The 14,217-nt window shown below is 45.6% G+C and overlaps 2 protein-coding genes across 2 annotated transcripts; both read left to right on the top strand.

Annotated features, from left to right (window-relative positions):
* The first annotated feature begins 1,991 nt into the window (after nt 1–1,991).
* dhx33 (DEAH (Asp-Glu-Ala-His) box polypeptide 33) lies at nt 1,992–7,212 on the top strand. The gene is made up of 12 exons (XM_084941382.1): nt 1,992–2,393; nt 2,706–2,866; nt 2,965–3,192; nt 3,304–3,474; nt 3,605–3,790; nt 3,895–4,006; nt 4,563–4,722; nt 4,816–4,904; nt 4,992–5,119; nt 5,221–5,424; nt 5,506–5,592; nt 5,866–7,212. Exons 1-12 carry the CDS (start codon nt 2,183–2,185, stop codon nt 6,172–6,174), a joined length of 2,046 nt encoding a protein of 681 aa, XP_084797508.1. The 5' UTR covers nt 1,992–2,182; the 3' UTR covers nt 6,175–7,212.
* Nucleotides 7,213–9,309: 2,097 nt separating this feature from the next.
* c1qbp (complement component 1, q subcomponent binding protein) lies at nt 9,310–12,691 on the top strand. The gene is made up of 6 exons (XM_084941563.1): nt 9,310–9,701; nt 10,163–10,313; nt 10,383–10,473; nt 11,654–11,749; nt 11,831–11,956; nt 12,057–12,691. Exons 1-6 carry the CDS (start codon nt 9,449–9,451, stop codon nt 12,204–12,206), a joined length of 867 nt encoding a protein of 288 aa, XP_084797689.1. The 5' UTR covers nt 9,310–9,448; the 3' UTR covers nt 12,207–12,691.
* The last annotated feature ends 1,526 nt before the right edge of the window (nt 12,692–14,217 follow it).

The following is a 14,217-nucleotide window of genomic DNA, read 5'->3' as shown; positions in this document are numbered from 1 at the left end:
ACAACTAAATGCCATGTTGCCATATCATTTTTTGATTGGTCGACATGGTACTTTTTTGGACCAATAGGAAAGGTGGGGGGTAGGGTTTGTTTTTGCTCGCAGGCTTTCGAGACTTTTTTCTTATAAAACGCCGTTTTTACCGTTTCTTCCCGCAGTAAATATAAACAACGACAGTATTCAAGAAAAAAACAAACATTTTTTATCATAACTCTGGTTTTTCCTGGCCAATCAACACAATTTAAAAACTGCTATAAAGTCCACACTTTTCCCGTCAGTTGTTCGTCTGTCCTGCTCACATCTCCAATGGTTGTACATGTTGTCATTAACGTGGCTTCATTCCACATCAGCCGCTTTGCTCGCTAAAACACCGGTGTGGACACATAAGGACGCTGTCATAGCCTGTCAGCAACGTTGATTAGCTGCGCATATACGCATCGGCTGAACTATGGGATAAGGTGGCATCGTTCTAATCCCATATGGGAGCAGCCAGTCACTTACTGACTAACACTGCAAAACATGATTGTTGAAGTATTAATTTTAATTTCAATTCAGGTTAGATTTTTTTTTGTGCGCAACGCAGATTTTCTGTGCGCAGAGACCGTGCCAACAGTGCGCAATTGCGCACATGCGCAGCTTAGAGGGAACATTGGAAAAAAGAAAGAGCCGGCTCTCTAAAAAAAAAAAATCCATCACTGATGTTGACATTTGTGTCAGTGGGACTGTTTGTTCATGATTCTGTCTGCATGTTGTAATATTAATACTGACTTTAATGACTGGCCACAGACTTTTGGAGCTAAAAATAAGAGTGGCACAGTAACCGTTTCTTCACCACACACGGACGGCTCTGGATCTGGTTTGTGTTCTTCTACACTGTTTTGAGAACAGATTTCAGGTTTATACGGTGAAATTTGGAAGAGTGTAGTTCTCTGACTGACTCCGGCTGAATCCACATGAATCTCAGCCCACAGGAAAGCACACAGTCCCATCAGCTCCTGACATATCAATAATCTGTCAGTTGCCCCTCAGTGATTTAAAAAAGAAATTCCCAAATGCCTAAAAGCCGTGGTTACATAGTATTTTGATAAGCTGACTACGTTAATAAGATCTTGGTACAATCCTGGTTATTAATGACATAAATGTCTTTGTTTATCAATTAACCCATTTTTACTATATAATCCACAGATTTTCATCTCACGCAAACTCCTGCTCGTAAAGTTAGTGTTAATCTGACCTTTACGGTGATACTAGCTGTCAGAGTTTGAGTGGCAGTAATAACGCAGGCTGTGAGAAACCGAAGGACACTGAGAAACAGTGAGGAGCGCCGCACCTGTAGAAATAAAGTGCTTTTCACCACAGGAAGTGAGTAACGTTAAAAAAACTGTTGCAATCTCATTTATTGTTTCATGTCCTCCAAACTAGAGTGATGTTAATGGACTAAAAAGTGTAAAGTGTGTGTATATCCTGTTTCGTAGAGCACTCTTGTATTGCTTATACTGTAGTTTAAGTCACACTTGTGTCTGCTATATACTGCCTAAGACACACTTTTTGCCTTGAGAACTTTAAACTGTGGCACAGATTCATTCCTCAGAGATGCTGGTTCATACAGACATGATGACATCACACAGCAGCCGCAGATTTGTCGGCTGCACATCCATGATGCCAACCTCCTGTCTTACTCGATCATTTATGATGTAAGGAGTGGCTCCATCTTTCTCCCCTGAAATCTCTATCAGCATCAAGTCAGCGTCTCTGACACAGCTGCCGCTCGCTGGATGTTTTGCTCTCAGCTGCTGATGCTGCCACCAACAGCCATGCCGCGTTCAAAGTCACTTAGGTGAACTCAGCTGCTTACAGTTGAATAGCTGTACCTCATAACGTGGCCGGTGTAGTAAAGGCAAACTGTATGAATATGTTCAGGAGGTTAAAGGGCTGTGCGCCAGTACAGGACGTATGTTACTACGTGCTATAAACCCGACATTCCTGACTCGATCTATGACGTCAAACCTCTGCGCCGACCACGTGGGAAGGTTTTTTTTTTGCCGAGGTAGCAAAACATCCGCAGTGCCGCTCGCTGGTCTGACAGCGAGTATGAAAACAACTTTATTTTCTTCATTTCTGGCGTGAAACAATCTGAAAAACGGGCCCTCGGCGGTTTCGCTCCCACAGTCACTTTTTCCAGAACATGCCTCACGACCCCGACCCTCCTCCGGCTAAAAAATTCAAGCCGGGATCCGTGTTTTTCCGCCTCGATAAGAACAAGCCTGGAATGCTGCTGCCTAGAAAGGGAAATGCGAGCACTCCGATAGACGTCCAGAGGAAGCAGCTTCCCATCTATCAAGCGAAGCCTCAGCTCCTGAGCCAGCTGAGACAGCTGCACGGTGCTGTCCTCATAGGTGAGTGTTCGCAGCTACAGCTAGCTGCTGCTACACCTGAGGCCAGCCGCACACGTGAACAACACTCTACACTGTAGTTTATCTTAAACTGCCTATTTTGTGTTGGTGTGTTGGGTTTGTGGGTGGAGCTACCTACGTAAGTACGATTATACCCGTAGAAAGTCTGGCTAACGTCACTTCACAGACATGTGTCCTTTCTGTTATTTCTGCCCACGTGATAATCAAAAATATGAAACCTTAAATATATAAATAGAGTTAAAGTTTGCTTGTATCTGTATGTGTCAGATAACCCAGTCCTGTGTGATCCGGCAGGTGAGACCGGCTCTGGGAAGACCACTCAGATCCCTCAGTATCTGTACGAGGCTGGCATCGGCCGGCTGGGCATGATCGCTATCACTCAGCCCCGAAGAGTTGCTGCCATCTCACTGGCAGGAAGGGTGGCAGAGGAGAAGAGGACTCAGCTGGGGAAGCTGGTACTCACGATAAACGGGATTCTCGTCTGCTGTGGACACTCGAGTTGATGCCTCTGCGTTGTTGACGTCTGCGCTGTGTTTCTGTTGCTTCCTCTTAGGTTGGTTACACGGTGCGTTTCGAGGATGTCACCTCCCCTGAGACAAAGCTGAAGTTCATGACTGATGGCATGCTCCTGCGCGAGGCCATCGGAGACCCCCTGCTGCTGCGCTACACTGTGGTGGTCCTGGATGAAGCTCATGAGCGCACTGTGCACACCGACGTGCTCTTTGGTGTGGTTAAGACGGCTCAGCGCAGGCGCAAGGAGCTTAACAAGATTCCCTTGAAGGTCGGAGCAAAGTTCACACGTGTTGTGACTTCAGCGTTTCTAGTAAACGCAGTGTGAATCGCCTCACTGCATCTGCTCTAAAGCCTGCACCTGGTGTTCTAACCTCCACAGGTCATTGTGATGTCGGCCACGATGGATGTGGATCTGTTCTCCAGCTACTTCAACAAGTCCCCCGTGTTGTACTTGGAAGGCAGGCAGCACCCCATTCAGATCTACTACACCAAACAGCCACAGTCAGACTACCTGCAGGCTGCTCTTGTCTCCATCTTCCAGATCCATCAGGTAGTTTCTGTGTCTCCTATTTCCAGTTTAGATGAAGCCAAACAAACGCACCGCTCTTCTTCAGCATCATTATTGGAAACACAGATTTTTGTTCTGTCGTGATGACGATTTTCCACACACGGTCATGCAGGAGGCTCCTTCATCACACGACATCTTAGTCTTCATGACGGGCCAGGAGGAGATTGAGGCACTGGCGAGGACGTGTCGGGACATCGCCAAGCATCTGCCTGACGGCTGTGGCCCGATGGTAGTTATCCCACTATATGCATCTCTGCCCCCAACACAGCAGCTCAGGGTCTTCCTGCCAGCTCCAAAGGTACAAACATGTCTTAACGTCACACACTGCTGCTCTCAGCAGCATCTTCTGATTTAAACATTCAGCATCATGTTGTAAGTCTTGCAAACCTTTTTTCTCTCCAGGGCTGTAGGAAAGTCATTCTCTCCACAAACATCGCCGAGACATCAGTTACAATCTCTGGGATCAAATACGTCATAGACACGGGGATGGTGAAGGCCAAACGTTTCAATCCAGGTGAGAAGATTCAGATTGCAAATGCACAAATCATGCAGAGAGAAATACTTGTGCTTGAGTCTTTCCATTTAATACTAAGGGGGGGAAAACACGGTGCACCCGACCCCTGCAGCGCCTCCTGCGGGTAGTGGGCCTGCAGGAAGATGGGTCCGTGTCCCTTTTTCGCACTGTGCCCGGCGGGCCCCATGGATTTAGGCCCAGCCACCAGACGCTCGCCCTCAGGCACCCTCCCCGGGCCTGGCTCCAGGGCAGGGCCCCGGTAACCCTGTCCCGGGCAGGGTGAACTGTTCCCTCGATGGGCTTCTTCTGAATTGTTCTTAGTCTGGTCCCTCGGTTGGGCTGCTGCCCCTGTGACCAGCTCCAGATAAGCAGAAGAAGATAGATGGATGGAAAAAACCCACAAATGGGGAAAAATGTGGTTTCCAGGTTTTTTTTGCTGTAAGGATCATTTAGATGTGTAAAAATATTTGTTTGGCTTGTGACCCTCCCCCGTGATCCTAAATTGAACGGCACAGATAAGGTGTTCTCCTAACAGCGCACATGATGTGACTCTCAGACAGCGGCCTGGAGGTGTTGGCGGTGCAGCGTGTTTCCAAAGCGCAGGCGTGGCAGCGAGCAGGCCGGGCTGGCAGGGAGGACTCTGGCTTCTGCTATCGTCTTTACACTGAGCAGGAATTTGACAACCTCGTCCCCATGACTGTTCCTGAGATTCAGAGGTAGGCTGTGGAGTCTGCTCTACACGCGTGATAGTAAAAATCCACCTCACGTGTCTCATTGATTTAGCTGTGTGTGATGCTTCTCACCCTCAGGTGTAACTTGGCAGGTGTGATGCTGCAGCTCATGGCTCTGGGGATTCCAGACGTGACAAATTTTGATTTCATGTCCAAACCTTCTCCAGGTAAGATGCTGTCAGTCAGGAATCCCCTCTGGTCCTCCGGTAAGTGATGCAGAGTTAGCTGTAGTCGTGCTTTGTGTTTTACACCAGAGGCCATCCGTTCTGCTGTGGATCATTTGGAGCTGTTGGGAGCTGTGGAGAAGAAGGACGGGCAGGTTTTCCTCACCACTCTGGGAAAGAAGATGGCGAGCTTCCCTCTGGAGCCCAGATATGCCAAAGTAAATCCCGCTGGTTCTGCTCTGATATTCTTTGTACATTTAGTCAAAGACAAAGTGTCAGCTCACAAGCAGATAACCCCTCTGTTTGCTCCACGCTGCAGACCATCCTGCTGTCCCCCGACTACTCGTGTTCTGAGGAGATTTTGAGCATCGTGTCGCTGCTGTCTGTGGACACCGTGCTGTACAACCCTCCGGCCCGGCGGGACGAGGTGCTTGCAGTGCGCAAGAAGTTCATGTCCAGTGAAGGAGACCACATGACGCTGCTAAACATTTACAGAGCGTTCAAGAAAGTCAGTGGCAACAAGGTGGGTGCGATGAACACAACTAATGAAAATACATAAATGAAATCGTGCTGCTGAGCTGTCACGTGATCTCTGCTGCTGTAGGAGTGGTGTCGGGAGAACTTTGTCAACAGCAGGAACATGGGCCTCGTGAAAGACGTCCAGGCACAACTTAAAGAAATCTGCCTTAAGGTACATCTGCTAACCTCTGCCAGCACAGAGGCATTCTCCCAGGAATCGCTGTTTATCCTGATCAACTACGGAGTATTTATTAACATTTAATGTGTAAATATGATTATGAATGTGCATCATCTCACAGGCTACGCCTCCAGGGCTCTTTTGAAAACAGCGAGTTGATGAATCGGTGCTTTGCTGCCTCGATCCCTGCTGCACACCTGTCTTTGTGCGTCTCTGCGGTGAACTCATGTGACCGGTCTAATAAGTCACGTCTTGTTGTTTTCCCAGCTGAACCTGAAACTGGAATCGTGTGGAGCAGACACGGCGAGCGTTCGCCGCTGCCTTGCCCACGGGATGTTTGTCAACGCTGCAGAGCTGCAGCCCGACGGCAGCTACTTGGCTCTAGACACCCACCAGCCCGTGGCCATCCACCCGTCCTCCGTCCTTTTCCAGGCCAAGCCAGCGTACGTAGTCTTCAACGAGCTGCTGCACACCTCCCGCTGCTACATGAGAGACCTCTGTTTGGTCGATGCCGACTGGCTGCTGGATGCAGCGCCCGAGTACTTTGGCCGCAAGCTCCACCTCAACAAGAGCTAACCAACAAACTGCCACAAAGACTCTTATTGCAAGTTGGTGCAGAACGTTTGCTGTGTCGTAAACTACTCTGGATTTCACTACCTCCCAGTTGACAAGCATTGGGCATGTGTCACTGAAGCATATCGAAGTTTGACTTCCTCCGGACTGTCATTCCAATTTTATGAGCTGTAATTTCTTCTTCTCATCATTTAGCCACACGGTTGGCCTGAAAAGCCAGTTTGCTTTGAAGTGTCTTGCTTTGATTCTTTCAGTAGTTGCATGCATTTATACAGCACAGGTAACCTCAAAGGAGCACAGCACGGGGCTGTTCTCCACCATGTTCTTCTTCATTGCTACCAAATAGCCATGAAAACGCTACAGCAGACAGATCAGTGGCTGCTCTACTCTGAAGGATGAGTTTTTCAGGGGCTAAGAAAAGCACTCTGATTGTTTGGGGTCTACATGAAGTGGTCTTACAGGGGTTTCTTTATGCAGTCATAGTAGATTTGTTTCAGTCTACTTTCAGCTGTTCCCTTATTCACAACATGAAAAACAAACGCAGCGTGTCACACTGACATGGTTTCACTTACACAGCCTTGTTAGCTCGTGCATGCTCTTCTTCCCATCTGCAGTCGTGTCACCGTCCAGCATGCCTTCCTCTCCAGGTTCTGCTCGTTGCTGTTTGTCGTGCAGATGCCCACGCAGTCACCACACGTACGTGCAGACGCGTGCAGCGCGTGGAGAATCTGTTCAGCGATCCGATCGCTCGGCTCCGTCACGCTTCGTAGAATGTAAATGACGCCGTGTTGATGAACAGGACGGAGTGTCTTTTTTTACACATTGGACTCAGGATTGTAAAATATAACCTGAATAAATATACAGTTTCTAACTTTGTAGTCAAACGCTGAATGCTTTAGAGAATTATCAAAAGATCTGATCTGCATGAAGTTTACTGGAACGAATGCACGCCTGCCGGGGCTCCTCTGAGTGGATCATCTGATCCTAATACATGTTTGTTACATATTCTAATAAAAACGACACACGTCAGTCAGGTTCTAACATGTGTTTAGTGTTGTTGTGTTATGGCCATAGTATGGTTTAAGCACTGTGCCAAAGTCTTGAGCCACCTCATTTTTAAAACCATTTTGCTTCCAAGCAGACGACCTAAGTGCTTTTGAGCAATAGTTCTCCAGGCTAAGCTCTTCGTTGGATGCTGGATGCTTTTTCACTCATTTTCAGTTCTCACCATTTTCAAAGGAACGTTTTGGTTTTTTTTTTAATTATTATTCGAGCCTCTTAAACAGTCAACACTTTGCATAACTTTGAGGGAGAAGCCAGTGTTGTCTACACATGCAACACGTCATATCTTTAGACGCTGTGTTACTATATCATTCGCTCCCATTTCTTTATTTGAATCAACAGAAAATGCCAAAGATGACATTTCCTCCAGGGGCTCTTGTGTTATGATGGAGTTATGATTTTGACCCACCATGCAATACTATCAGAGGAGTAGTGTGTTTGTTTTTTAGCATGATATTGGTCACAAACACTCTGCCAATGCAGTAAAAGTAGACCTGGATAGAAAAGCACGCAACAGCGCACCATCAGTCATGGCCTGACGTCTCCATCGCTGAAGCAGTGAAGCAGCCGACATGCAAAGAAGAGCTTTGAATGTCCGTTAAGAAGCCCGGACGACTCTTCCTGAAGACTACTCAAAGAAATGACAGGACTTGTCTAAGAGAGTTTAGGCTGTGTTGAATAAAAGTGTTCATACCAAATATTTGGACTTTCAAGCTCATTAGAAGTGCACAAACTCTGTATTTGCGTTTATGTTTCAATGGGCTTATTTCCCATTGTAGTAGCAAAACGGAAATGAGAAGTGTCTCAAGACTTTTGACTGTTCATTGAGTCACTTCAGATACACAGGATCTCCCTGCTGCCGTTCAGAGCAGTGTTGCCAACTCCTCAGTAAGGAAAATCGCTATTGGTTGTCCTAAAAGTCGCTAGAAGTCGCTAAATGACGTCATCGCCTAATTTGCATAATTGGTCATGCTAATCTAATTGTAACCTATGTTGTTGGAGGGAGAAATAACATCGTGGAAGAGACATAAAGTGAGTAAAAAACGTCCTAAATGCATTTAGAGTTTATTTAAAACTACAAATTAAATTTCTTTTACCAATTATTGTTTTTTTTTAATGTCACAATTCCAACCCTGCTCCTTTACCCGGGCTTGGACCGGCAAAAGTGACCCGAAATAGGCACTCTGGTGGAGTTACTTTGTGTGTGTGTTTATAAGTAGTTTTAAACCTTGTGATCCACAAAACAGCAAAAGAGTAAAAGAAGAACTGACTGCGTTACAGCACCCGCTGCTTGTTGAGAGTAAAAGCGATACGCGCTTTCACGTCTTTTTTTAGCGACTTTTTTTCTAAAAAAAAGTCGCTAAGGGGTCTGAAAACTCGCTAAATATAGCGTTGGCAACACTGGTTCAGAGACAGGTTCACAGACGCTGTCTGCGGGCTGTTGAAACACTGGAAAGCAGCGCCATCTGCTGGCGGGAGGGATTCACATGATGCACCTGATCAGCGAAGTGTCTGTTTTACTTTGACTGATGCAACCCCGTCCTTAGGAACCTCAGTCGATCATGTATGCACACACACACACACACACACACACACTGAAAAGGGAAATTTCTACAAATGCACTACGGTAAACCAATCGAAATAAACCCTCCAAGCTTTTCTGGGACTTTCTTATTGAATCTTGACAGTTTTTAAGCCAAAACGGGGTTTAACTCTGGAGCAAAGCCTTATTAAATCACGCCCCTGCACACAGATATTTTTGCACTTAATCTCCTTACATATGTATTTGTAAGAGTTTCTGTTTTAGTGTCACAGCGTGAAGGCAAAGTTTTAGATTTGTAGCCACACTGTAAAAAGCTGCAGCGCCCTCTGCTCTCGCTGATTTGAACTGCAGGGGGCGCTGATGACAATCGTCTACACACACGTAATTTTTCCAAATAACTTTAATTAGTTTATTTATTATTTATTTTTTCTATTATAGTCATTTTTGTCGTATTCGGTGTAGTTTTTTAATATTGAATTTAAAATTGCTGTTTCGTGTCTTTCGCTTTTAGAGTATTACTTCCGGCGCAAAGAGTATCTGGGTCAATGTGTCCTTCCACACGTGCTGTCGGCGTCTTCTAGAAGCAGCGTCGGTAACCGGTGTTCGCAGTTAGCTGTGCGGCACTGAGCGCATTGATTCTGTCGTGACAGGTCGTGGTGTTTTTGTACAATCATGCTAAAGTCAGTCGTCCGTGCGATGGGAGCAGCTGCTCGCCTTTCTTCAGCCAGCACCTCCACAGCGCGAGTTCTGCCCCTCAGCTACCCGGCACTGCGCTCCCCGAGTTCGGCAATAACTCGGCCCTTCACCCGGTCTCTCTGGATGTTAAGTAATAACGGAGCCTCGTCTGGATACAGGCCCAAACTCTTCAGCTCCAAGGTGTTGAGTCCGTCGGTGTCGTGTGGCTGTGGAGGACTGCACACAGAAGGTGACGTTTGGTTTAAACTGCTTTATACAAGCCAGGCAGCCAATAAACGTAACATTAGATGGATCAGACAACTTGTACTGCTTGGATCAACACGTCCTTTACAATTTAAAGGGATAAAAAAGATTGTTTAACGATCGTTATAGACTGAGATCAGCATCTGTAAGGAGTCTTTCACCTTAAACTGTGATTAGTGGTTGTCACTGAAAAAGGCTCTGAACCTGCCAATAGTCTTTGATCATTCAGCACACGTGACACGTCTAGGACTGTTCATAATGTCAAACGAGGAGTTTTTGGACAGCCACAAAGCAGATGTTTCATTTTCAGCAGTCTTACCAGCTGCTGCTCTAAATGTGTTGTGTAAAATGTTAGAATCAGCCTCGATGGTCATTTTAATTGTCAAAATGAAACCTTTAAACAAACTGCATCACGTCTCATGATGAAACCATAAACTCTTTGTTCAGGTGACAAAGCTTTTGGTGACTTCCTGTCTGATGAAATCAAAGAAGAGAAGAAGATCCAGAAAAACAAAAGTCTTCCTAAGGTGTCTGGAGGATGGGAGCTGGAGATGAATGGCACAGAGGCTAAACTCACAAAAAGCGTTTCTGGAGAAAAGTAAGTCTGCCAAAATGCGTGGGCAGCGTGGCGTGACAGACGAGCTCACCGTATTTCTGCTCTTCACAGAGTCACGGTCACATTCAACGTCAACAACAGCATTCCTCCCAACTTTGAGGAAGAAGTGGAACAGACACAGCAGAAATCAGCAGAAGAGGAGGTGAGGCACAGCCAGTGGTTTGAAGAGGTTAAGCTTTTTAACACTGACCTGTGTGTCATTCAAACATAACCAAAGACGCCTACGAAAGACAACAGACGATTTAGAAAAGAACTTAAACTTGTACCTTTAAGCACTTTGTTGCTAGCAGCCTGTCACAAAAACATTTATTCCCATTTCTTTAGTAGAAACTGTGAAAAACACGCCAGCGATGGTTGGACGCAGTTTGACAGGTTAAACATTGTATTTCTGCAACAACAAGATGATTCCCAAAGAGCTGTCATCGCAGCATGTTGTGCAATATGGCCTTTTAAAAACATCTGAGGAAACTGGACAACAAGTGATAGGCCTAAACCAGGGGGGCCCAACTCCAGGCCTCGGGGGCCGGTGTCCTGCAGGTCTTAGATATCACCCTGCATCAAATGATTAATTCGTTACCAGGCCTCTGGAGAACTTCAAGACATGTGGAGGAGGTCATTTAGCCATTTAAATCAGCTGTGGTGGATCACCGGCCTCGAGGCCTGGAGTTGGACACCCCTGCCCTAAACTATCTACAGCAGATGAAGAGTATCTGAAAGCTGCGTCCTTAAGAAATGGATGAAAAAATACAGCAAAGATTTGACAGAGAACACGAGAGATGTTCGTTTATCTACTGCGACCTCATCAGAAATGAAGTGAAAGGCTGGCTCTCAAGAAGCTGTCGAACATTAGTGAGGAATCTAAATGTGAAAGTTTTCTTTCAAATCATAGTCGGTACGTACAGAAAAGGTCAGGAGAGGGAAAACTGAGGCTCCGACTGTAAAACACAGTGGAGGCTGCATTTCAGCCAGCAGTGCTAATATTAGATAAGATGGCCTTTTGTTAGTCCAAGAGATGGAAAACATCTCTGTTAGCGCGCTCGTCAAACGCAATAAAAGCTGAGTTGAAGAATGAAGACGAAATATTGACTTTCAGGCTCATTAGAATTGTATGAACTCGTAAGTTTGTCTTCTACACTGTTTTCATATTTGTTTACTGTGTTTTCATGTCTGCACTCGTTTCAATAAACGCCTCCTCCATTTGCTCATTTCCTAACAACACTTAAACAAACGCTTGCACAGCACCGTAGGCGGCTCCTGCCTTACACACTGAAGGTTTTAACCTTAACATTTCACGTATTAAGCTTTTTTCCCCCTTTTTGCAGCCGGAGATTGTATCAACACCCAACTTTGTTGTTGAAGTGACAAAGCAGGCTGCCAAACATTCCCTGGTGTTCGACTGCCATTTCCCTGAAGATGAGGTAAAGTCAAATAAAATGAATGTCTAATATTGCCAGTAGGAGCAGTACAGTGCTCAATAGTGACAAATTAGTATTTTGTAGGTGAGTCACGGTGAGGGAGAAGAGGAGAGCGACATCTTTGCCATTCGAGAGGTCAGTTTTCAGCCACAGGGAGATTCAGAGTGGAAGGAGACGAGCTACAACCTCAACACAGACTCTTTGGACTGGGTGAGAGTCGAGGCAGTACACACAGCAACAGTTCAAATATAACAGTCACTGAAACCGACGCTGTGTTCAAGGTTGCTTACTTTCTTGTACTGTTTCTCAGGCCCTGTATGACCATCTGATGGACTTCCTGGCTGACCGTGGGGTCGACAACACCTTCGCCGATGAGCTCACGGAGCTGAGCACGGCCATCGAGCATCAAGAGTACATCAAGTTCCTGGAAGACCTCCAAGGCTTTGTCAAATGTAATTAACCTTACTTCAGTGCACATTCTGGGAGAGTTCGAGGTGAGAGGGTTCAGTAAGACTAAAGCACTCGGCGGTCCATCGATATGTTTGATGACCCTAAAAGACTGATGATGCCATCGGCCAGCAGCTGTCACGTGGCTGCAGATGTGCTTTTTGTGACGCTATTTTTCTGTAACTTGAGGTTCAGACACAAATGTATGAAAAGAATTACAAGTGGTCATGTGTATAATCTGCTTTGTTGCAGTCAATATTTAAATATTCTAACAGTTCTCAAGCCAGTAATGGGACAATTTGTCAAAGTGAGACGTTGAACATTTCAATAAAAATCATCTCTTTTGTGTAAATGTGACAGCCTCTGATTTTAAAGCGTGACCACCTCGCTTTGAGTCTAAAGTGTGGCTGGCTGAGCAGAGTGTGGCCTTACTGAATGTGAATCATGTTGTTTCAGAGGAAGGAACGGCGCTGTTCAATAAAACAGTTTAATACAGTACGTTTGTCTATTTTCATTTTTACATGTGATCATACAGTGTGGCTTTATTTCATGCACTAAAAAGTCATTTTAATTCATAAACTAGTTTTTGACACTGTCACCAGCAGGCACACACAGCTAAGACCCGTCAAGCACCTGATATTTTGACCTCTTGCTTGGTCAGTAGCGTTCTGGTTACAAAGTAACAGAAATGTGTCGATTGCCTGCAGCTTCATACATATTCAGATGCAGATATTTGTTTCTAGACGACATTTTAAAAAAGTCATTACTTATGGCCCTTGAACAGAAAGTAATCCAAGTTTGAAGTCAGTTAAGTTGTTGCTTAAAATGTCTTTTGAATTTTAAGAAGAAGGAAGAGAACAGGCTGCATTTCCCTGCTGTCATGCCTTCTTTCATTTTAGTAAACAGTCGCACACACAAGTCTAAAGAATCACGTCTGTGAGGCACCAGTGAACAACCAAAGGCTCTGGGTTGGAGTGATTTTGATGGAAACATTTTCTGCAGCTAATAAAAGACAAAGTGGCTGAGCTGATGGTTGATACAGTGTTATCAGTCGTGTGATGAAATATTTAAATGATAGTGTTTTGCTGCAACCACGCACACGGCGGATTGTTTAATGCTCGCAGCTGAGCTGTATTTATTAAAACTCTGAGCGTTAACAAGCTTGTGTTGTCTAAAACTCCACAGGTGCAGGTTGAAGGGAAAAGTTACCGTTCATCCTCCAGCTTCTTCATGTTTATGGTATGCTAACCATAGCTGTGTAGCTAGCCACCGCTGACAGACCACGTGACTTTCGCGCATTGCATTGTAGGTACGAGTGGCAACAAAATCAAAACACTGCATCAAGCGCTAGTATTTCCAGCACCGGTAATCATTAATTCTGCGGTTTTAATCCCCACTTGCATTTTATTTGCCTCAAAAACAGTTCTGTACAAAACGACGGAGAACACGGCAACAAAGACAGACGTGACGAAAAGGCAACACAAAGTACGAGGAACAAATCAAAGGAGTGAAAGGCTCAGACCCACACGAGCACAGAGTGGAGTAAGGACGTGCTGCCCAACTGTCATCACGCACATATTCATTATTATATGGTCCTAAGTGTGAGTGCATACACTCACAACATGTTTAGTTACTTCAGTTCACTGCAACAAGCCCAGGTCCAGTTTTCTAAGGCACCTTTGAAAAGCTCGTCCATTTGTATGACCTCTTCTTGGAGCCTGCTGACTTCCTTCCTGAGCATATCTTCCAGTTTCTTCCTTTTCTTTCACTGTCTTCATCTCCCCATCAATATTACAAAGAACCCCCAACAATCAGATGAGCCCTATGAGCAAGGATTTGGTGACAGTAGGAAGGAAAACCTCCCTTTAAACAGGAAGTAACCTCCACAGAACCAGGCTCAGGGAGGCAGCTGTCTGCCACGACCGGTCAGGGTTGAGGGGAGGAAGACAGACAAACCATATTAATGCTGATAGGAAGGCCCCAACCCCGCCTCCCTAATGTGGGAGCCAACCAATAGGACCACT

Source organism: Perissodus microlepis, chromosome 10, assembly GCF_051167445.1.
Source record: "Perissodus microlepis isolate ML-2025 ecotype Zambia chromosome 10, ASM5116744v1, whole genome shotgun sequence".
NCBI lineage: Eukaryota > Metazoa > Chordata > Actinopteri > Cichliformes > Cichlidae > Perissodus > Perissodus microlepis.
Note: the sequence above shows the minus strand (reverse complement) of the source record. Positions and strands in the feature narration are given on the sequence as shown.

Coding starts and splice junctions, on each gene's coding strand:
- dhx33 (XM_084941382.1), top strand. CDS start 2,183: ATGCCTCACGACCCCGACCCTCCTCCGGCTAAAAAATTCAAGCCGGGA. Junction 2,394..2,705: donor GCACGGTGCTGTCCTCATAG/GTGAGTGTTCGC, acceptor GTGATCCGGCAG/GTGAGACCGGCTCTGGGAAG. Junction 5,425..5,505: donor AGAAAGTCAGTGGCAACAAG/GTGGGTGCGATG, acceptor CTGCTGCTGTAG/GAGTGGTGTCGGGAGAACTT.
- c1qbp (XM_084941563.1), top strand. CDS start 9,449: ATGCTAAAGTCAGTCGTCCGTGCGATGGGAGCAGCTGCTCGCCTTTCT. Junction 9,702..10,162: donor TGGAGGACTGCACACAGAAG/GTGACGTTTGGT, acceptor CTCTTTGTTCAG/GTGACAAAGCTTTTGGTGAC. Junction 10,474..11,653: donor AGAAATCAGCAGAAGAGGAG/GTGAGGCACAGC, acceptor CCCTTTTTGCAG/CCGGAGATTGTATCAACACC.